The 23,029-nt window shown below is 48.2% G+C and overlaps 1 protein-coding gene and 1 long non-coding RNA gene across 9 annotated transcripts in view; one reads left to right on the top strand and one right to left on the bottom strand.

The window, feature by feature from the left end:
- Positions 1 to 21,388, bottom strand: part of WT1 (WT1 transcription factor) — a 63,579-nt gene extending 42,191 nt beyond the window's left edge. For 4 of the 5 annotated variants that reach the window (XM_072619238.1, XM_072619239.1, XM_072619240.1 and 1 more), the window contains exons 1-3: positions 20,512 to 21,388; positions 12,318 to 12,440; positions 11,198 to 11,300 (exon numbers count right to left, since the gene is read on the bottom strand). In XM_072619238.1, the coding sequence (XP_072475339.1) occupies positions 11,198 to 11,300; positions 12,318 to 12,440; positions 20,512 to 20,947 (662 nt within the window). In that variant the 5' untranslated portion in view covers positions 20,948 to 21,388. Of the gene's footprint in view, positions 1 to 9,397; positions 9,418 to 11,197; positions 11,301 to 12,317; positions 12,441 to 20,511 lie in introns of those variants that run through there. The other variant, XM_072619242.1, reaches the window with a different exon arrangement.
- Positions 21,389 to 21,567: 179 nt separating this feature from the next.
- The window catches only part of LOC140510507 (uncharacterized), a 40,007-nt gene continuing 38,545 nt past the window's right edge, over positions 21,568 to 23,029 (top strand). For 3 of the 4 annotated variants that reach the window (XR_011969256.1, XR_011969259.1, XR_011969258.1), the window contains exon 1: positions 21,568 to 21,724. This is a non-coding gene — a long non-coding RNA (uncharacterized lncRNA). The remainder of the gene's footprint in view (positions 21,725 to 23,029) is intronic. The other variant, XR_011969257.1, reaches the window with a different exon arrangement.

Genomic DNA, 23,029 nt, shown 5'->3' with positions numbered 1-23,029 from the left:
CATGTAAGTATGTGTGTACATATATATGTAGTGTGGTACACAGAATAAATTTAGGAACAAGAATTTGCTAAAAAATACTGTTTTAAATATGTAAGAGAAGCCCATCCTAAAATGTGAGTAAACAAAATAATAAATTTTTTAAAGGAAGTTTTAAAAAAAGACTCAAGGCCACAAACTCCCCAAAACGTTTTAAAGTTCTTTTTCAGGTTAAAAACAGTTATCTGTTCTCTCCGTAAGAAATATTTGAAGTGGAGGACAGCCGAGAGAGGGAAGAGATTTCTACAACAGGGATTCATACAAGTTGGAGACAAATGAAAGGAAGTCAGCCTTAAGCAACCAAAAGCACATAAAAGGAAATCAGTAGTAGATCATTTGGTTGTTTTGGCCTACACTGCTGGGTGACCAAGTTCTCGACCTCCTCACAAAACTTTTTTTAAACAGCTGTAATCTGGGCTGGAACTCCTCCATCCCCCCTCTTAAAATCCCATCTTGATTCCCAGTAAATGTTGAGCCTTGCCAGTGTTTACTACATCCAGTGAATACAAGGTAGGAAAATCCCTTCCCTCCTCGACAGGAGCCATAACTGGTGGCTATCTCTGTCACCTCAAAGAGATGCCCCATCTCGGACGTGCTGACGCATCTCAGAATGGAGACCAGGGAGTTGGCAAAGCCAACTGGACTAAAGTAGCCACTTCCCCAAAGGGAAGGCCAAACGAGATGTCAGAGCTGGAAGACTCATCCAGGATAAAAATCTCTGACCTTTCAAATGTCTGCAGTTACCATTCACCCTCCTTCCTATTCCCCACCCTTCACTCTCTCCCCTCTACACACGCACGCACGCACACACACACACACACACACACACACACACACACACACACACACACACTAAAGCTACATGGAAGAGTTCTTTCACAATCAAAAAAGCAAGTCTCCAACTCAGAGACTTTCCCCCGCACACATTTCCTTGCATGGCGCCTTGGAAGCTGACTCCTTAAAAATCTGTCGCCTTCCTTCTGGCCAAACTCACTTGTGTTTATGATCTCTCAAAGTTACGGAACTTTTTGCTCTTGCTAACTTAGCTGGCCAAGAGCACAGCCAGAGACTAGGCTTCTGCTCGTAAACCTGAAGACTGTAGGGACACCAAGGGAATGTTGTCATTGGACTTCACCCCTGTTGATAAATGTGACTTGATACCCCAGAGGACAGGTCATGGATTTTTACCCTGAGGAGCGGGGACCACCTGTGATATCCGTCATGAGATGCATCCTTGGGCAATCTTTTGAACAGTTGGGGATGGTAAGAACTGAAGAGTTGTGAGAAACTCCCTCCCATTCCCCCCACACACACATACACTGGCCTGGTGGTACACTTCTATGGTTATGTTACAGGGGATATACCTACAACCTAGGTCATGCACTTAGAATAGCCTGACCTTCCAAGCTCAGAACAAACTAAAACTTTCTCACTGCTAAACAACCTACATAAAATAATGGTAAAGGGTTCAAAACATCATCACCTTTGACTCAGTAATCCGACTACTTGTGTACCCTAAAGATACAGTTATTCATTTTTGTAGAAATGTAGAGTAGTATACTAAATTACGGTGCCGGGTCTGCAGTCAAGAAGACCTAGGTTCATATCCAGCCTCAAAATGCTTACTAGCTGCGTAACCTGGATCAATCATTTAACCTCTGTTCGCCTCAGTTTCCTCATCTGTCAAAAAATAGAGACAATTATAATACTTACTTCCCAGGGTTGTTGTAAAGATCAAATGGGGTTATATATGTAAAGTGCTTTGCAAACCTTAATGAACTATGGAAATGCTAGCTATTATTGTTGGTTTTTCAAACAACTCTGTGGCTACCCAATAATACCTCTTCTCTCACACACACACATACACACACACACACACACACACACACACATTTGTATCTAATGGTAGCCATCTCTGAGGAGGGGAGGGGAAATAAAGAGAAAGGTACATGATAATTGTGCAGTATATATAAAAGGAATAGTACATTATACATAATAGATCTGCAGTTTCCAGATCAATCCCCTTTTTTTTTCTATACCACTTTGCTATGGAAATGTTTGTCTTATTTCTAAAGTTCAGAATAAAAAAAAAATGTTTAAAGAAAATGATTCCCAGTAAATGTTGAAGCTTGCCAGTGCTCCCTTGTAGAACCTTCCCTTATAACAAAAAATACAGTGAAGCAAAATCCACCCACTAGCCATATGCTAGTGTGCCTCATTCCAGACCTCCTAAACCACCAGCTCTCTGCCAAGAGAGGAGGGGCATGTTTCACCCCCAGTCCTTTAATGGAACGGAAGCCCCTTGAGGGCAGGGAGGATTTCACTTTTTTGTTGTATCCCCAGGACTTAGCCCAGTTCCAGGCACAAAGTAGGTGCTTAATAAATGCCTGTTGACTGATTGATTGACTGACTGATGGATTGCATTGGTCAGAGTTCTAGTGTCTTTCAATGTTATTGTTTTTAATGTGAAGTGATTCAGAGGAAGGAAGCAGAATCAGAACAATATAGAAAATGATCAACAGTAAATAACGTAGCCAACGATGTTCATAATAACAATAATAACAGCAGAAAAACAAACAGACAAAAGGGAGGATCAGAAAATGATGCAGAAGCCAACAGGACTTTTTTTGTTACTGTTTTTTAAACTAAGGATAAAGGGGGAAAGGGGTTAGTGGATAGAAGCCCAGTCTTAGACCTGTGCTTGCAGTTAAGTAGTTTAACCTCACCACTTCCCCAAGCACTTGTCTTGAGCTGCTGCTCTGCACGGGCTGGGGGGGAGGGGGGAGAGGGAAGAATTTCCACCAGGAATTCTCAAAACCAACGGGAAAAAACATAACCACCGCTCCCCCCAGAAAGTTTGCATATCCTTTTTTTAAAAAAACACATTGTAAATCACATGGAATTTTTACTTTTCTGTGCAGTTATTTTTAAACTTTTGCTTATTTATTTGAATGTTTGGTTTTTGCTGATGGTTTCTGGGCACAGAACAAAAATGCTTTCATAAAATGAAATAATAAACAACTAGCCCAATTGGTAAGAGAACCAATTAGCCAGATCACTAGTTGTGAATGACAAACACAAAATTATTAACATTCAAACCAGGTCATTTTTCCTTTGAGTAGAGAGACAATTTGTTATATTGAAAAGAGTCATGGTGTAAGAGACAGGTCGTAGACTTGAGTCAGAAGGACCAGGATTCACATTCTCCCTCTGAGTAGCATTGTGTTACTGAGTAAAAATTGCTGACCTGATCTGTGACTCAGTTTCCCTATCTGTACAATGAGGAGGTTAGAGCCAATGGTCTCTATGGTGACTTCCAGTTCTAAAGTGATGACCCCTAGAGTCCTTGACCAGGCAGTAATAGACCTGGGATCTGGTCCCAACTTTGCCACACAGTCACTTGGAAAATCACTTCTCCCTGAGTCCCCTTTTATATTCTAAGGTCCCTTCCAACTCTGACATTCTATGTTCTATGTGCTACGGTCCCTTTCAGAGCTAATACTCTGTCATAGAATAAAAAAAAACTCAAACTCTCAAGACATCCAGAGGTCAGAAAGGGAAAAAAGGGGAGTATAGGAAGCAGGAGAGATTCCATTTAAATTGATCATTGATAAATAATTTGTTCATTGAAGTATCTGAAGGTCAGAGGGCCTCAGTGCTACAGGAAGGATGACATAAGAGGTAGATCAGCTAACTTTGGACGGAGCTGCGGTCCATCAGCCAATTAATTAGCATGCATTAGTCTCTACTGTGACAGGCGCTACGAACACAGACAGAAGCCCCAAAAATAGCTCCTGAAACAGTACAAGCAAGGAGGTAGAAGACTGGAGCAAGAGAAGAGAGACTTCAATTTGGGGGGGGTGGGCACAGGGCTGTGATTCAAACACAGCTTAGGAGAACCATGACGATGAAGATGAAGATGATAATCACCAGAACTTGGGGAGGATTTCAAGATTTGCAAAGCTTTTTACAAGTATGATTGGCATCTTTCCAAACACCCCAGGAGGATCACCAGTGGAGAGTGGGAAAGGACAGAATGCGCTTGGCTATTGAAGAGGGGAGGAGGGCAGCCTGGACCCGGAGTCAGTAAGACCTGAGTTCAAATCTGGCTTCAGATACCAGCTGTATGACTCTCAGTGAGTCACTTAACTCTATTTGCCTCAGTTTCCTCACCTGTCAAATGATGTGGAGAAGGAAATGGGAAGCCATTCCACTATCTGCCAAGAAAGCCCCAAATGGGGTGGTAAAGAGTCTGACTCTACTGGAATCACTGAACAACAGATGGGGGGAAGAAAGGAGTTACAGAAGGCTTAAGGGTGAGATGAATCTAGGAAAAAAGAAAGAGGCAGGAGATTTACACATTCAGGCAACTCCCAGAAGGAGAAGTAGGAACCAATGCTGCCAGACTCTCTTCCTCCATAATATATGGAAAACTGGACTGCTGAGAAGGGGGTAGCCTTAGCCCTGGGAGGTGGGATTCCTGCCTCCCACCCCCATTCCTCTGAATGATTAGTAAATATTCATCCTTAGAAAGGTTGGAAATCAAGGACATGTGGGATGCAAAATGAACAAATAATGAGCCATCCACCATCGCTGAAGAAGATCTGGAGCCATTTTTAAATCTTGGGTTCTAATCATAGATCTAATGCTTACTTACTACCTCTGTGACACTGGGCAAACTATTTCATTCCTCTGGACCTCAGCTTCTTCATCTGAAAAATGGAGCTGTATTGTGGAATAGTGAAAAGAAGCCTGGTCTGGAGTCACAAGGCCTGGGTTCAAATCTTACCTCTGAGGCTTAATATCTGTATAATGTCACTTAACCTCCCTAAACCACAGGTTTCTCATCTGTAAAATGAGGGGGGTTGGATTAGTTGACCTGTGAGGTCCCTTCTTCCTGTAGCTACTAAGAGACAGACTCCAGCACCAACCTGAGCACATCTTGTGATAAATGTCACCTTGGGAATGAAACCATTGGAATGTAAAGTCCCTGAAGAGAGGGATTATTTTCAAAGATTTTTGAATCCCCAGCCCATAGCACTGTGCTTGAAATGTAGCAAGAGCTTAATAAATCCTTGTTGATTAATTGATTGGGGAAGACACTCCAAGAAAGATATAAACAAATCCATAAGAGAAAAAAAAGTCTGAACTTGGTCCTTGGCAAACATATTGGTCTGGGTATATGGAGGAAATAGAAAGGAGATTGCTACAACAGACCAGCCCTTCACCCATCTATGATCCACTATTATTTTTCATCACTAGCTGTGCGCGCGCGCGTGCATGCATGCGTGTGTGTGTGTGTGTGCGTGTGTGTGTGTGTGTAAGGGAAATTTCATTCTTCAATGGGAAAAACTTGTACAGGAAGGATTGATGGCATAGTCTAAGTATAGATTGAAAGTACAGTAAGTATATATATTAAAAGTAAATTGTTGAAAGTATATTAAGAGTATAGTAAGTATATATTGAAAGTAAGAATACACATTGAAAGTAAGATCGAATATTGAAAAGAATGGGCAACTGATTTGTATAAAAATTATTTGAAAATCATCTGTAGTCTCTCCCTGTTATCACTACATCTGGAGAAGTATAGAAAGCTTTCTGCAAACCTTAACGTACTAAATAAATGCTAAGCTTGGCAGTAAGCGGCCTGGGGAATAGAAGTCTGAGACTGGACACAGGAACACCTGAATTCAAAATCAGCCTTAGACATCTATCAGTTTTGTGATACCGAGCAAGTTACTTCATCTCTCAGTTTCCTCACCTGTAACATGGGGATCATAATAACCCCTATCTCACAGCATTTTTGTGGGGATCAGATGAGATACTTATAAAAGTGCTTAGCACCCTACCTGGCCATAGGTGTAGTTATAAAGGTGCTTATTTCCTTTTCTTTCTCAGCTGTCACCATTGGCATCAGCAGCAAGCATTTATCAAGTACCTACTAAGTGCCTATCACTATTCTCAATACTGGCGATAGAAAGAAATGTAAAAAAATATATAGGAGAGATATATCATGGGAAGGGCAAATCCCCTGTGCTAACTGGGCCAGCCTCCTGGACTTTGCCCAATAGACCCCAGTTTCTCTTTGCTTTCCCTGCTTGGAATTCCTAGCTCCTTTGGAGACCCAGCTTATGCACCCATTCCTATAGAGGCTTCTCATCAGACTAGTTATTAAGGATGTTTAGTCACCTCCAATTCTTCCTGATTCTATTTGAGGTCTTCTTGGAAAAGATACTGGAACGGTTTGATATTTCCTTCCCCAGCTCATTTTTTTACAGATGAGGAAACTGAGGCAAAGAGGGTTAAGTGACCTGCCCAAGGTCACATAGCAAGTAAGTGTCTGAAGTCATATTTGAACTCCAGGCTGCCACTGTATCCACTGTACCATCACTAATAATGTCCAGTTATTACTGTAGTCTCCCTATTAAGGTTATTTTGTATTACATTGTGTCTAAATTGTATTGATTCCTCTCTGCACTTATAGTCCTTTATAGAAAAAATAAGACCTTTGATTTCAAGGGATTTCAACTGGCTTTGTCCTCATATTCCCAGGAACTAACACTATCCCTTACCCAGGGCACATACTAAGAATTTAATGTTTGTTGAATTGGATTAAGAACAGCTTAAAAAAAAAAAGTCCTCAATTAATGTTTCTATCATTTAAAATCTCTCTGAACCTCAGTTTCTTCAACTGTAAGATCAAAGAGTTGGACTCAATGAACCTGAAGGTCAAGTTCAGCTTTAAATCTAGGATCTGAATATAATGAGTAAAACCACTTATCCAGGAACACCTAGGCTGAAATATGATTGAGTACCCTGAAGGGGCAAAAAAGAAGTGTGCCATTGTCAACACCTTCTAGTTATGGGACCTTCCCTCAAGATAACTGGTCATGTGACAGTCTGATACATGAGGGTCAACTGCTGGATATGTACATATTATTAAAGTTTGATTTCTTTCTTATTTTTACTAGATAAAAATAAATGTAAAAATGTTTTAAAAATCCACGATCTGGACTCTCCAAATACTGTCTGAATTTTTCCAGTTTTCAAAGGAGTAGCAACAACTCTGGAGTCATTTGCTGAGAGATGAAGATGGATGCCTTGGGGACATTCCAATTACATTCAAGTAGTTAAGCTCTAGGAGTAGTCCTACAGCGAAAGGAGGCCTCCTATTTGAGGAGAGGGGCCATTCCCAAGAAGAGGAAGCATCATTCACCAAAGGATTCTGGGATAAGGAAGTTGCCCAGTAGGAAAGAGTCCTTCTACAAGAACTTTCCTTATTTCCTGGCCTCAGAGCATCCCAGCCGGGTGAAGCAGGTCCTTTGGAGAAGAAGTAGATACAAAGGGGGGAAGGGTGAGGGAGAGATCTTGGCAGCTGTTTGGGCCATTGATTCCTAAGAGTTGCCTCGTACAGTCAAGGCTCTGGTTCTCAGCTTTGGACAGTAGCGTGACACGCTCCCTCCAACACGCAGGCAGACAGCCTCGGGACACAGCCTGGCCTTGAGGGGATTTGGGGGAGAGGGATTGGTATCCTCCCTTCCTTCGGCTGCGGGCTCCCTTAGCCAAGGCTTCCGCCCCCGGGTCTGGAAGAGGTCCAACTCAAACCCCAGGCACCTCCTAGATCACTTTAATTAAAAGGGATCTGGCTCAGAGCAGGAAAGAGGAGGTGACCTCCCTCCCCCGGGGTCCCAAGGGCTGGGAGGAGGGGAGGGAAGGGTGTGTGTGTTAGTGGGTCGCAGCCACAGTTCCCAGAGGCCCGCCAGATTCCTCCAGCTCCCCCGAGCCCGATTTCCTGTTCCAATCCCTTCTCTTTTCCTGGAGTCCCCAGAGGCGCCCGGCTGTCCCCCCTCCCACCTCCTCCCTAAAGCTAGCGCTCCCACTCCCCCACAGTGCCTTTCGGCATCTAGCTTCCAAGATGGCAAAGGGATGCTGCCCGTGTGCCAGGAGAGCTAGGCCTGGGTGGGGTGAGCGAAGAAAGGTCAAGGTCCACGCCCAAGGCCCGGAAAGGGCCGAAGAGAGGCTGTTGAAAGAAAGTGTGACCCTAGGCCTGGGGGCTCCGGCCTGAGGAAGGCACTGGCTAAGAACGCTGCCATCAAAACCCCTCTGGGGTCCACCTCCCGGGAAGTTGGCAAGATCCTTGCTCTGCCCTGCCCTCTGCAACCCCCACCCCACAGAAGCCACGCCTTTACCAGAAGCAGACGGACTGGACCCTGGGCACAAGGAGCCTTACCTTGCTCCAAGACCCATCCGAGCGGAAGGAGTATAAAAGCAAACCCCGACTGAGGCAAGCCTCAGGGATCTAGTGGGAGAAGACGGGCCAGGCTGGGAGCGATTCTCCCTCCGCCAAACTAGCTACCTGCACTAACCTGCACTGGCTTTTGGACCCACAAAATACAACAGACTGCGCACCAGAGATCGGGCCCCATTTTAAGCCAGGGCAAGAAAAAGGAGAGTGGAAGGGCTTTCCCAGGCTCCCCCGATGCCGTCGAAAAGAACAGACTTGAAGGAGCACAAAGCTAGGGTTCGGGCGGTCCTCAGGTGCACTCAACCAGAGCCCCTCCTCCCACCTGGGGTACCAGAGGACCAGTCTCTGTCCTTCCCCCCACCCTCTCCCCACTCAATCTCTCCTGACAGGCCTTTTTCCTTCCTTCATTACCTCACTACCTCCTTCCCTTTGACGTCAGTCCTGCCCCCCTCCCGCCCCCAGCACAGAAGGGAGAAAAGTTGGGGTGGGGGTGGGGGATAATGGGAAGTATCAGGATCCCCCCCAGCTGGGGGAGGGGGAAGATGAGGTAATGAGAGGCCAATGGAGAGCCGGAAAACAACGTGGCCACTTCCCCTCTTTCTCCCTGCTTCCCCCACCCCTATCCCATCCCTGTTCCCACCTCCTCCCTCCCCCCTCCCCCCCAGTCCCTGACTGCGCCCGATGTCTGCGCCCGAGTTACTAAGCAACCCTATCGGAGTCGCGGGACTGAAGCCAAGTTCACCAAAAGTTGAAGAATAAATTTGGGGGAGGGGAGGTCGGGGGGGGGGGTGCGGAGGAGGGAAGGAAAGTTTCTCTCGAAGCTCCCGAGAGCAGGACAAAGGGCCCAAGCTGGGGCTGCCTCCCCGCGACGGCGGCGGCTACAGGGGCAGACACTGCGAGCCGCCCGAGAGCTATTCCGGCTCCCGGCCCGCTCCCGACAGTGACCCTTCTAGGCGGAGCTTGGGGAGAGAGAGCCTCTGAGACCCGAGATGCTCCCTGCCTGGAGGGCCGGAGGGCCAAAGGGTTTCCAAGGTTCCCAAAAGGAAAAGGGAAAGGCAGAAGCCCAGGAAGATGGAGTTAGAGTTAGATTAGAAATCTTCTAATCCAGTCTCTTACCTCAATTTTGCAGGCGAGGAAACCGAGGCCCAGAGAAACTGTCACTTGGCCAGCGTCCACCCTTTCCACTACACTCCGCTGTCCCCTTAGAATATTTCAGGGGAGTCACTCTCAAACGGAGGCAACTCCTAGTGTTTACTAACTCTTTGCCTGAAAAGTTCTTTCCTCCCCCCTGATACTCAGTTTCTCCGTTTGTCAAATGGGAATAATAAATACAAAGCATGACAGAAGAAACTAATGATATCGAAATATTTTTTCTCTAACTTCGCAGACCCCCTCTTTTCCAACTTCCCCCCTCCCCCCCCCCCCCCCCCCCCCCCCCAGTCTGTGGACTCCAGATTAAGAATCTCAACTCTACGTAAAGTAAGCTGTTATTAAGAGAAAGCACAGCCCTGGCTCTCCATCTCCCTTCATCCAATCAGTAATTAGTTCCTCTTTATGTTGAAAGTCGTTTCACTGCAGACCTGCTTAAAAATAACAAGCACGCATTCATATTACGATTCTGACTTTGCAAAGTGTTTCCTTGTATTATCTGCTTCAAGCTGCACAACAACCTGAAAGGCAGGTATGTAGTTATTATTTGCCCCATTTTATGGATGAGTAAACCATGTCTCACAGAGACGAAATGTCTTTGCAGAAGGTCACACGGTATCAGAAATCAAATCAGGTGTTGCTAACTCCAAATCAAAAACTCTATCCACGGAACCACACTGCCTTCCCGTCACCATCATCATTTCTATTACGAACATGGGAGTGGGGGAGAGACCAGACCTGTGATGTCATCGGTACAGGGAACTTCCAAGAGAAACCTTTCTCTATCCATGACCATCAGCAATTTCTCTGCCACTCACAGTCTGAGACAGCTGCCTAAGGGAGTGAGGGGTTAAGTGATTTGCCCAGGGTCACATAGCCTGTATGAGAAAGGACTTAAACTCGAGCCTTCCTGACTCTAACGACCATTCTCTCCTCCAGGCTGCCTCAGTATTCTTCTCATCATCACCATCACTGGTGTCACCATTACCATTATCATCTCATCATTTTTGTTATCTGCCTAGTACTTATCAGCTGGAATTCAGATAAAATGGTGGTGGTGGTGGTTATTGTTTTTATCTGTGTTGGTGTTCAGACTGACAAGATATATTTATAGTCCTTGTTAGTGTCTAGAACAACCTAAAGTGGGAATGCTAAGAAAAAGGTCTAGATCCTGAATTTAGGAGTAGGGAATAAGGTGAGCTTTCATTGACCAGTCCCTGAGCAAGCTCCTTTCTTCCTGGGAGTTTCAAGGATGTGCTTAAGACAGGTCTTAGTAGGCTGAACATTCCTCATAGCACCAATGACCCTGCTTCCCTTCCTTGTCTTGGGGTATGGACTGCGACAGGGGTGGGGAACCTGCGGCCTCAAGGACACATATGGCCTTCTAAGGTCCTTGGGTGCAGCTTTTTGATTGAGTCTGAATTTTACAGAACAAATACTTTTATGTAGGGGATCTGTTCTGTGAAGTTTGGATTCTGTCAAAGGGCCGAACTTGAGGACCTAGAGGGCCACATATGGGCCTCAAGGCCGCAGGTTCCCCACCCCTGGCTGAGGGATGCAATGAGTTGCCTTAAGCCCCTAGCATTTCTCACAAGAAGCTATAAAGGTTGCTCTTTATAGACTGTCCCAAGTTGGTTCCCAGGACCCAGGACAGCGCGCAGGTCCCTCTTTCCCCCGAAGAACTCAGCTTCTAAGACTCCAAGCTAGGGACAGGATTCCGGGAGATTTTTCTGACTTCGACGGAGAGAAGGCCCGGAGAATTTTTACCTGTTGTAGGGAGTCCGGAGCAGCAGGGCCTGACTACCGGTGCAGCTGTCGGTGGGCGTGTGGCATCCATAGACTGGGGGAGGCACGGAGTATTGCTGCTCGCCTACAGAAAGGGAGAGGTGGGAGAGGGGTCTTTAAGGTGTAGAATCACGACTTTTTGCGGGATGGGCAGAACCTGAACAAGGTCTACCCGTCCCCTAGGTAAGACTTGAACATTGTGGCGGTAACCCTCTGGGTTTGAACATTACGCTCCTCCCTTCCCATTCACCCCGACCCCAAAACTGTGTTCCTGACCACCGGAGGCCTTGTCTTCTCTAGTATGTAATGGCTCACGATTTGATTTAATACAAAATAAACCTCTGCGTGTCTTGAAGGGGATCGTGGGGGAACAGGACAACCCTGGAATTTACACTATTTATTCTTTTAAACGTACTTCAAAATATCCAAAAGATTTATGATTTCACCACGTGGATGTTCCCGCGGCCAGAAGACTCTTCATGACCTTGCTGGATTGGGGTTTGGGGAGGGGGCGGGACCTCTGATTGGCTTGGGACTTGCCTTCACCATCCGGGCTAACAATGTTTTTAGAGTTTTAATACGTTCCCTGGAGCATGTCATGGTCATAGTTAGCGTCAGAGATAGAGCAGAACCCAGGTCAATCAGATTCCACCATCCAGTACGCCCCAGAATGAATTGGGGTGACTTCCCCGGCCCACACCAAAAACAAACAAACAAAAAACCACCCAACACCTAGTGTTCTGGTAATGAACCTTTCCAAATTTAGCTATACTAATGTTGTAACCACCGTACTTGACACCTTTGTAAACAAGAGGTTTTCAAATGGAGATCTTGAACGTGGCTTACCAGGACTCTGCCTATCTTGGTCTACTTCTGATCCTGGTTCTGGGGGTAGGTAGCAGGATGATACGGTAGGGGAATCAGCATCGTCTTTTGCTTTCCTTCCCAAATCCTAGAACTGAAGGGGGCTCCTGGTGCTCAGGAAGAAGGACCCTGGAACCTCTTTCTGCACCCATCACACTACCCTTTCTTAAGTCACAACAGCATGCACGCAGGCTGGGTTGAGTGGGGACAGAACCTCATTTTTTGTCTCCGTCCTTACCTAAGGAACCCTGCTGACCAATGGGGTCCTCGTGTTTGAAGGAGTGATTGGGAAACTGCGCTGCATGGTGTGAGGGCGTGTGTCCATAGCCGGGCGTTCCGTCAAAAGTGACAGTGCTGTATCCTGAGTGTAGCAAGGAGAGAAGCACACGGATTAGTGAGCTACCTACCATCCTAGGAGGAAAGGCTTTCTGGATTCCCCTCCTCAGGCCCGATACAATGGACAAGAATACATCCTCTCCTCCTCGTCCTCTCCACCCACATTGGGTAAAACCAGCAAAACTATCCCTTCTTGCCATCTTTCCATCCAGTCTCATTAAGTGGCATGGGGATTTGAGTTGAGAAGAGGGAAAGGGGAGAAACAAAGAGAAGAGAGGAGAAATGGGGAGGAGAAAGAAGAGGAGGGGAAGGGAAAAGAGAGGAGGGGAAGAGAGGAGAAGGGGGATGAAAGGAGGGGAGAGGAGAAGAGGGAGATACCTAGTCTCTGCCTCCATTCAAAATGTACTTCTCAACTATTTTCTAACTGATTGACTTCCAGGTACTCAGAATTCAAAAGTCTAAAGCAGTGCCAATGAAACACTACTTTCCCCTTCTGGAGAAAGTTGCTCTCTCAGAAAACTCAAACAACCAGACTCTTCCAGGGACCAAGCAGATTCAGAGAGTGAAATGAATCCGCTCTGTTGACCCCTCAGTGACACCAAACCGTAAATCAGCAGCCCCGGCACCAACTTTCATTAATGACTCGGAGCCAGTTAAAGAAGTCGAACTTTAAAAAAATGTAATTACTGAGTAAATGTTATCCGTCGGCTGCTCCTCGGCTCATCACCATCCACACCAGGATTCCTCAAGCTAGCTGCTGTCCGAGAGGTGTTTGGGGGAACCGGCCCTTCTGGCTCAGTTTCTGCTCTCTCTCGGAGACGGTGTCTCCTGCTTGAGCCATCTTTCCCTGCATTCCCAGCCCAGGAGACCCCATGATTTCCCCCAGATATTTGTGTGACACTGAGCCAGCCAAAAGGCCTCTCTGTAACGCAGTGTTCTCATCGGATAAATGGGGAGAATAGTACTCAACTCTGACTACCCCATAGAGTAGTTGTGAGAAAAAGTTTTACACAGATTCAATTGGTGGGTGAAAAGATAGGACGCCTTACTGAATTGGATGGGATTGCTTACTCCCTGGAATGATATTATGCACCATGAAAAAATGAATCCTTTTATTGCATAGACAGAAATTTGAGCTGAAAGGAAAGGAAGTCACCTAGTGCAATTTCCTCATTTTACAGATAAGGAAACTGAGTCCCAGAGAAGGTAAATGCTTTGCCCTAAGCCATAGGTCGTCTAACTCCAAATCTGGCAACCTCTACTGTTCCATGCTATTTCTATTTTTGCTACTTGTTTTCTCCACCTACAAATTGAGAGCAATGTCGGTCGCCTGTACTCTTCCACTCTGCTAGGAGGTGGGAACTGTAGAAAGAGATTTTGGATTCTTGGTGGGAATCAGTGTGTGTGCTTGTGTGGGGGCAGCGTGGGCACAAGGAGTGGGAGAATATCTGAGACAATAGGAGAATTCACCCCGAGTTCCTGGATCTGGGAGGGGTGTGGATTAGGGAGGGAGAGAGGGCATTCTTCCAAGGTTGTTGGAACTCAGGGCTGTCTCACACCACCACTATTCCCTCACGCCTGGTCCTTCTCTCTTGTATATATCTGGGACTAAAGAAAGTAGGCGACATTGAAGGATGCAGAGAGGGGAAAGGGACCAAGGACTAATGACTTCAAACAAGCAAGACATGTAATGAGAAAAGGGCACTGCATATATAAGGGACAGTGTGCAAATGGGCGTAAATGCTGGTTGTTACTCCTAGATGAACGACGTTGTGGGCCACTTCTCTGGGCCTGGATTTTACCATCTGTAAAATGAGAAGACTGAAGGTGTTGATCTCTAAGGTCCTTTCCAACTCTAGAATTCTCCTATCCCTGAAAACAGATCTAGACTAACCAGCAAAATATCTTTGCTGGGGGCAGAGCGCTGGTTTAACCGAGTACTAAGAAAATTCTAGAACGACTAATTCTCATTCCTGTGGCAGTTTACAAAGCTTTTTCCTTATGATGTTGTTAGGCAGGGAGTTAGGGCAGCTTTCGTTGTCCCCTTTTTTACCAAGGAGGAAAAAACCGTCTAGAGGGGGAGAGTGACCTAGCTAAAGCCTCACAGCTGGTAAATCGAAGCACGGGTTCTTGAACTCAAGGCTCCTAGCTCCACTTCTGGGAATCTTCCCTCCTCCTCTTAAGAAGAGGAAACGCAACAAGCAATTGGCTACCGCATTTGGATTACCTGGAAGACCCTTCGGGAGTCTCCCTAGCCCCACTTTCTGCACTCCTGGACTGACCCTGGGGAGACACACCCACCTGATCTCCCCGAGAGTCCCCAGCAGCCGAGGCTATAGCACTCTATCCTGGAAGCCCCCAGACCCTGGGCAGTTATTCTCCTGCGGCCAGCTAGCTTTTCGCTTGACGCACAGGGCTGACAACTGAGTCCCCTTTAGCAAGCAGGGATGCGCAGCAAACAGAACCCCGGGGTTTTTGCCTCAAACAATCAAATCGCAGATGTTCGTTCAAGGAACTCAAAGGATTGAATTAGGTCTGCCATGCGCTCTAAATAGTAGGCTGATTGCTGCGAAGTGAACAGGAAGCCAGGACCAGTTTCTAGATTGGTCCTCAATAAACCACCCCTTACTTACCCGATGCCCCTAAGCAAATAACTTGTGCTTTCTGGGTCTCAGGGTCGGCATCTACAAAATGGAGTAACTAGATTTGCGGAACAAATATCCTAATCCAAACGAGATAACGCATGGTGCTATGCAGAGGAGTCTAACGGTTAGAGTTATTGTTTCCCCAACTGTTCTTTATTTTGTCACAGTGACCGGGCCATTTAAAGCCACAAACCTCAGCTTCCAAACACAATCAGACCATCGCCACCCAGGTTTTTTTTTTTTTTCAGAAAATAGGAGAGTTTTGAAGTACTCCTATTCAGTCTCGCCCCCCTTCCCCTTTAAGAACTTGGAACCAGATGGTCTTCCTCGTTGTACCCTCTAGTCACATTCCCGCAGCCCTGAACTCCTAAGACACTTTGCCCAGTAACTCGGACGTTCTGGACAGATCCTGCCATGCATCATCCTGCTTGTCTTCCAACCCCTGCTCAAGACTGGACAAAATCAGCTCTTGCAGCCCAATGTGGAGTATCTCTCCATGTCTGCGCTTCCCAACTGCCTCACCTACTTAGGGAGGATGGCCCCGGAGGCCTGGAATAGCGGAGCTAGGCTGAGGCAGGAGAGGTTCAGGGCCTCTTCCACTACGAGCCATCATGACCTTTAGTCATCGATCTGAACCAAAAGACTCGGGTAGTCACCATTCCCATCACCTCAGCCAACAGCACCCCGCTATCCTGAGCGCCTACCCACCCCCCAAAGACATTTTCTGGTAGTGCCTGTCCCCGACCCCCCCAAAGAGATAAGAGTTCAGTTCTGAAGACGCCTGGAGCGAAAGAGGACTGTTGAAATTAGGAGCTTATCAGAACTCAGGCTGATTAAACCACGTAGTCCTTCTGCTTGCTGCAGCACCAAGCTTTCAACTTTGTTGGGGGGTGGGGGGCTGGATAACAGCTGGGAGAGAACGGAAGGCTGCTGCTCAGGGAACGGGCAAAGCTTCTGTTTTTCAGCTCTTGGAGAGAGGGAGGCACTGGCTGCCAAGGTAAGGTCTTTCCCACGGTCAGCCCGGGCCTCTAAGCTGAGAGCAGCCTTGACCGCCTTGGTTAGGGGTCGATCTTTAACTCACCTTCCGTCAGGAGGAAAGGTCAGAACTGACCCTGACGATCCCCTCTCCAAGCGATCCCCAAGGGCTTAAGGGGGAAGAGTATTCTCATTATAGGTCTGGGAGATCAAGTAGTTGGTTGGGGCCAAGAACTAGGTGACACAGAGGAAAATCGATGAGAGTGGTTTCCACTTAGAGTAGTAGTTAATACTCTAATAAGCACATTCTTCACAACCCTGTGAGGTTGATGAGAAAGATGTCTATACACCTTGGACCAAGACTTCAAATCCTGAGACCTCAGTTTTCTCCTCTGTAAAATGAGGGTGTTGGACTACATTAAAGCTAAATTTCCTTGAAACTCTACAGTGCTACAATTCCCACTTTAATGGTTTTACAGAAGAGGAAACTGAGGCTCGGGCTATGCCCCAGGCTACATAGCTAGCAAGTGCCAGAGCCAGTCCTCCAAAGCTCCTTCCTTCACACTCCAAAGCTCCTTCCTTCACCCTAGCCAGCTCTAAAAAAGCATCCTTCTCCATCAAAAGCTAATGTTTCATGAAATAAAAACAAGGTAGACAACACAAATCTCTTTCCTGCAACTGAATGGTAGCCAGTCCTGCTTTTCTGGCACTGGTGAAGGGCAGGGAACTTTGGGTGTCCTCAGAACAGTGGAGGAGAAATGAATTGGTTGGAATCTTCACACCAACATGACTGGAGAAACTCATACATGCCCTGTCCTATCCCTGCTCTCAGAATTCCCCTAGAGTTCTTCCTAACTGCCAAGGCCCGACCCCTACCCTACCACGCTCCGGGAATGGGTTCTGAAGTCCTGGGGTCACCCCCTCAAGTGCAAGAGCTTCTGAAGGGAGCTGAGTCAGCGAGGAATTGCCTCTCTCAGGATAGGGAAGACGGGCACACACCCCTGGGATTCAGTCCCTTCTCACTTCTCTTGGAGAAAAAATAGGGCAGAAGGAAACTCTGGTACAGGGCAGACACAGAAGGGTGAGCCATCGCCTGGAGAAAAAGATCAGGTGCACTTCTCCTTCCCCACTGGACTTGAGCACATAATCACCTGGGTTTGGGACACAGGGACGGGACACTGGCCGAGTAGGTCCATCCAAGTCCGAAAAAGCTTTTGTACACTCCGAGGAAGAGGGAGTCAGTCAATCTGTCAGTCAGTCTCATCTCCTAGATGGCTGAAAGATTTCAAGTGGCCCAGAGAAATGCTGAGAGATCTGGCTACAGAGCTGGTTTGTCCTAGACTTCTCAAGGGATATTACAAGGTATATCACCTGTCAAGGGGACAGATAGCAAATTTTCTCCATTCCCTGGTACCAATAAGGAAATACCAAATCCTGAAGAGTCACCTGCCTCCCCCTTCCACCCAGATCCTCAGTCTCCAACCCCACTTTCTCATCTGTTATCTGAAATAAAAGCAAAATGGCCTCTGTCTGGAGCCTGTTTATTTATATTTGCATTTTAATCAGGGATTAAATAAGAATTACAAAAGAACTGCTGGGATGGAGTCCCTCCAAAAGATCATTTTCTTCCTTCCTTCCTTCCTTTCTTTCTCTCTCTCTCTCTCTCTCTCTCTCTCTCTCTCTCTCTCTCTCTCTCTCTCTCTCTCTCTCTCTCTGTCTCTCTCTCTCCCTCTTCCTCTGTGTCTGTCTCTGTCTCTCTCTGTTTCTCTGTTTCTGTCTCTCTGTCTCTCTTTCTCTGTCTCTCTCTCTGTTTCAGTCTGTCTCTGAATCTGTGTGTGTGTGTGTGTGTGTGTGTGTATGTCTTTCTCTATCTGTCCCTCTCCCCTACTATACAAGAAAACAAGATTGCCAGTTCTTCCCTGGTTTCCTAGTTTATGATGAATGCTTAGCTCAGCGCAGCAGTTACTGAAACTCTCAAGTAGTCCAGAAAGGTGTCTGCCTTGGGCTCCCTGATCCCACACACCTGGACTTCTAGACCCTCTTGGAACTGTGTGGGATTCAGGGCCTCAGTCTATGAACTGAGTAAACGCTAGAGGATTGGGCCAGGCTAAAGTGGGGTGCTTTCAACTATGGGGTACACTAGATGCTGATCCCGACTCTGGCAGCCAGGCTCCTGAATGGAGTCTCAACCTCGAGCAGAACAAGACTTTCCCTTCTTCGTAGAATTCAGATCTGGAAAGATGTCAATCATTAGAGATCATCCAGTGAAGGGGTTCTTCACCTTTTTTGTGTCCCGGACCCCTTTGGCAGACTGAGAAAGCCTATAAAGTCCTTCTCAGAATAACGTTGATACATGCATAAAATAAAATGCATAGTAGGATTACAAAGGAAATCAATTATATTGAAATACTTATCAAAATGCTTTCTAAAACATTATGGACCTTAAGTTAAGAAGCTCTGATTTTGCAAATGAGTAAGGTGAGGCACCAAGATAAAGTGCTTTGCCCAAGGATACACAGCTAATAAACAAGCGGAGTTAAGGTTTCAACTAGGATTCTTTCCACCCTTCCCCAACCTGGTAGGGAAACAGGCACTAGCCCAATTGTCTTGATAAGGACAAGGAAAAGAATTCTAGGCTAGGGAAGTCTCCCATGGTTTCTGGCCCCGACCACCACTCCCAGGACCCTTAGGACTGCATCTTCATGGTCATTTCGGGGGAACAAGTTGGGAATAAGGAAGGAAGGAAAAAGCAGCTTCACCGCTCAGGCCCTGAAGCGAGTTTCAGTTTCTCTAAGGCCTGAGTAGTGGGGAGGGGTGGGAAGGTTTCGGAAGTGTAGAATTCCCCCATTTATGGGTCGTCAAAGTTTCAGGGAAGAAACTAAAAAACAGCCCCCTGGAGAGCGCGTCTCAGCAGCTTGGAAGAGAACATCGCAATTAGGTGTTAGGATACTCCACTGACTGTCTTCCCATCAGTCCGCTAGTTCCAGAAACAACGAAATCCCATGACCAGGTGGGGTCTCCGAGCCTGGGGAGACAGGCTTACACAGTTTCTTTCGTACAGAATTCCCGAGGAGTACAGTACAACCTGGCTGGTTTTACCTTTTTGATTGCCAGGAAAATCACAAACGAATTATCCGAAAATACAGACGACACAGGATGCTGCTTTAACCTCGGGTTATCTAAATTCCTCCCTCTGTTAACAATGAGATGTAGACCAACGAAATCAGACTCGAGTTCCCTTTTCTGTCCTTTTCCCTCCCACATGCAGTTTTCTATAGCATCGTGAGCATTACCCCCCCTAATTACATTTGAAAAATAAATATTTCCTAGCAATGAAGCCTTGAGAAGTCATTTAACTGCTCTGATCCTCAGTTTCCAATTCTGTAAAATGAGAGGATTGGACCAAAGAGTCTCTAAGTTCCTTCCCAGATCTAAAATAAGGTTCGCTTCTAAAGGTTGGCGGCCTTAAACCGGTTCTGGGCTTGAGGCACCGCCGGCTGGTCTTAGAGTTGGGTCGAACCCTATTTAACATGGTTTTTAATTACACGGATTTGAATAATATTGTCACCAGTCGAAACTTGACTACTTTTATATTAAAGATACACAGTAACCGTTAATCTGTATCCTCCACCCGTCAAAATCAGCGCTAGAAACCGACACTTGTTAGAAAAGGTAAGTACCTCGAAGCGGGTACAGTGAAAATAAAGATCTCGAGAAATACGAAATCAACAAGCCTGTTATATTTCAATTTATGCTGGCTCCTTATCGTCGGCAGCAACAGAGCCCGAGTAGCCGAAGTGACTGGAGAAGCCATGAGGCAGCTCTTGAGCTCCCCAGTCCCTTGCCTGGGGTCAGACTGGAAGACATGGGGGGAAATCCCTCCTATTTCTTTGATTCTGTGATGGAAGACTTAAGTCTCTTAAGCTTCTAGCTCTTTTACATACTGGGCATCCCTCCCCGGGCAGCATCAACCCTTCCCTGCTAGCCACTTCGTTGCTCCCCAGGTTTATAGGATGCCTCATTAGCCCAGAAGTCCAAGAGTGACCGAGAGTTGGCCCTCCCGGCTCCTGCGAACAGTCTAGAAACTTTCCCTGAGCGATCCTGGCTTAGGGAAAAAAAAGTGGGCGGCAAGGCTTTACATTGGCCAAGCACACCCAGGCCGAACCTTTTGAGGTCTCTAACTCCCTTGCCCCCAAGGTCTCAGCGTCTCATTTAGATGAAGACAGGAGGGCAGGCCTAGGGAGGACGTTGGGAGACAATGCTGCGGTTCCCCACCTTCAGGATCCCCCAGGAACCTTGATATTTCAGAAAGGGCCCATCAGATGCAATAAGCCAGAACCAGAAATGGGCTCAAGTGGAGCAAGCAAGAGGCGGAAGAGAGAAGCGAGCGACAATTGTCTGGGCTGCTCTAGCTCAGTAACGGGGTGTAGGGCTGCGCTGCGCTGCACTCCCCCAAGGCGCAGCGCTCGTGCTTACCCTGGTTACGGATGGTCGGCTGGCTCTCTAGGCAGCTGGGCAGATAGGGAGCGTTGGGAAACATCCTGGCCTGGCCCGAGGGCGGTTGGCTGGGCGGGGGCGGACCGAAGGGGCCATAGCGACAGGCTCCAGCTGTACCGGTGAACTGGCCGGAGAAGTGGACTGTGAAGGCGCTCAGGCACTGCTCCTCGTGCGGCTCTGCGCCGCCCCAGCTCGGCTCCTGCTTGATGAAGGAGTGAGGCGGCGGCGGCGGCGGCGGGGCTGGCGGGGGCGCGGGGGCGCTCAAGGAGCCGTAGGCAGAGGCGCCCGGGGGCGCAAAGTCCAGCACTGGGGCCCACTGCGCTGCGCCACTCACAGGCAGGGCGCAGCCTCCGCCGCCGCCCAGCGAGGGCACAGCAGGCAGCAGAGCATTCAGATCCCGCACGTCGGAGCCCATGGACTGCTCCCCGCCGGCCGGCCCCCGGCTCCGCCGCCCCTGCAGGCGCTCGCCTCCCTGCCCGATGGAAGTGAACTTGCTCCAGGTGCCACCCGGGCCCCGCGCTCCTGGTTGCTCCGGCTGTTGCAGGCACCAAGGCCCAGAGCGAAGCGCACGGGGAGACGCCGGCTCGGGGGCACACGTGGAAGCCGGCTCCGGCGGTAGTAGGAAGTCCAGGGTCGCGGCGAGAAGGAGGCAGAGGCAGCCGCAGCGGGGCCTTGGCTCATGGACTGCGGTCCGGGTTAGATGAGTGGGTGGGTGGGTGAGTAGAAGAGTGGGCGAGTGGGAGGACAGCGAAGAGAAAGGAGGGAGTTGATTGTCCGGCTGGAGAGAGCCCCCTGGGTGTGGACTCTGCCTTGAACTCCTTACCCCGACCGCCTGGCTGCCCCCGGCTTCCCAAAGCTCAAATAAGAGGGGCTGGTGGCGGGGGAGGAGGAGGAGCTAGGACATCCAGCTGCTCCATTCACACCGCAGCCCAGGCCCTACTAGGCAGCAGGCTCTGCTCCCTGGGGCAACCTGAGTGCGGGGAGGGGAGGAGAGTGAGTCAGGGGCGGGGTAGGGCGGACTTGGGGGAGGATCTCAAACAGAGAAGCCCTCCTCCCCCCCCCAAACCCGCAAACCGCTCGAGATCAACTATCCTGTGGGACCGCTCCCCTGCCTCTCTACCCCCAAGCCTGAGCTCCCCCTGTATGATTTTGCGGGTGTCGGGGTCTCCAGACAGAGGGAGGGGCATTCCAGGTAAGACGTGTTTACGGAGAAACTGGACAGACACGCGAAGGAGGGGGTCATAAGGAAGACAGTGGGCGGGGGGGGGGGGCAGTTGCAGGGGGGCGGGACTTTGGGAAACTTGGCTGGCTTGTAAGGAGTAGGGAACCCTCATGCACCTTGCCCACCATTCTGGTCCCGGTTACAGAGCAAACAGAGGTGGAGTGGGACACTTTAATTCTGGATTTACGGGCACCTTCTGCAGAGGAGGGAAAGGGATCTTTGTGGATCTCTGCAACCCGGGGACCAGAAGCTGCCCTGAGCATTTCTGCGTTCTGGAGTTGGGGGTGGAGGGGTGTGCTGTCTGAGATCAGGGCTATAGCTGAGCACGGTGGGACGAATTCTGCCTCACCTAATCTGGTTTGGGTGATGGGTGAGCCGGGACGAAGCTGACCCTGGGAGGTGAGCAAGTGCCCAGAATATCGGGAGAGTGTATCAACCATAATAAATCTGCCCAGTTTCGATGATTGCGTTCCTTCCTTGGCAGAAGTGTATTCCTTTATTCTTATTTCTTTATTCTTAAAATTCGTGACAGTGGTACCTGCTCTTGGGAATATCCCACACTTCAACCCGACCGCACAACAAGGGAAAAAAGACATTGGGACGTTCTTGACCCGGGATGGGGGAGAGCCGCTCCCGTAGCCCAAGAACTCAGGAAACCCCCAAAGAGGGGGTTTCCCTATCTCCCTATCTCCCTGTCTCTCAAGTTTACGAACGCCGTCCCGAGTCACGGACCTCCAACTTTTTTTCTGGAGATCCCACACCACCCAAATCATTGCTATTAACTTCAATCCCGAGCCAGGGAGTTGTGGGAGGGGAACGGGAGTGGGAGATTGGAAAAAAAATGATAGTACTAGGACGTTCCCAGAGGATGTCCCAGCAGAATTCAGCCCTGGAGATTGAATACCGTGTGCTCAGAGGCTCAACTGTGTTCTCGGGGCCTGAAAAACCCATTGTCATGGGGATGGAAAAGTCAAAAAAACGCCCCTATCTTCCAGGGTTTGCTTCTCTATAATTAAAGCCCACTTCCCCATCCACCCAACCTACTCTGAAATCCTTGGCTTCCTGGAGAGATTGCAGGTTTCTTTGAGTATGCTATACTGGGTAGAAGAGCCTCTTGCCCCTTCTTTCCCTTGCTTTTTCTAAAATTGTAGCAAGAGTGTGCGGGAGAAGGAGCCAACTGGATCGCTGGATGAGAAACCACGCAAAGTGGTTGTCCGATGTCCCCTGGCCTCTCCACGCAAGGCCAGCAGCCAACTGCTTGTTTGTTTTTGGTTT

This window comes from Notamacropus eugenii, chromosome 6 (assembly GCF_028372415.1).
Source record: "Notamacropus eugenii isolate mMacEug1 chromosome 6, mMacEug1.pri_v2, whole genome shotgun sequence".
NCBI lineage: Eukaryota > Metazoa > Chordata > Mammalia > Diprotodontia > Macropodidae > Notamacropus > Notamacropus eugenii.
This window is presented reverse-complemented; position numbering and strand designations above follow the sequence as displayed.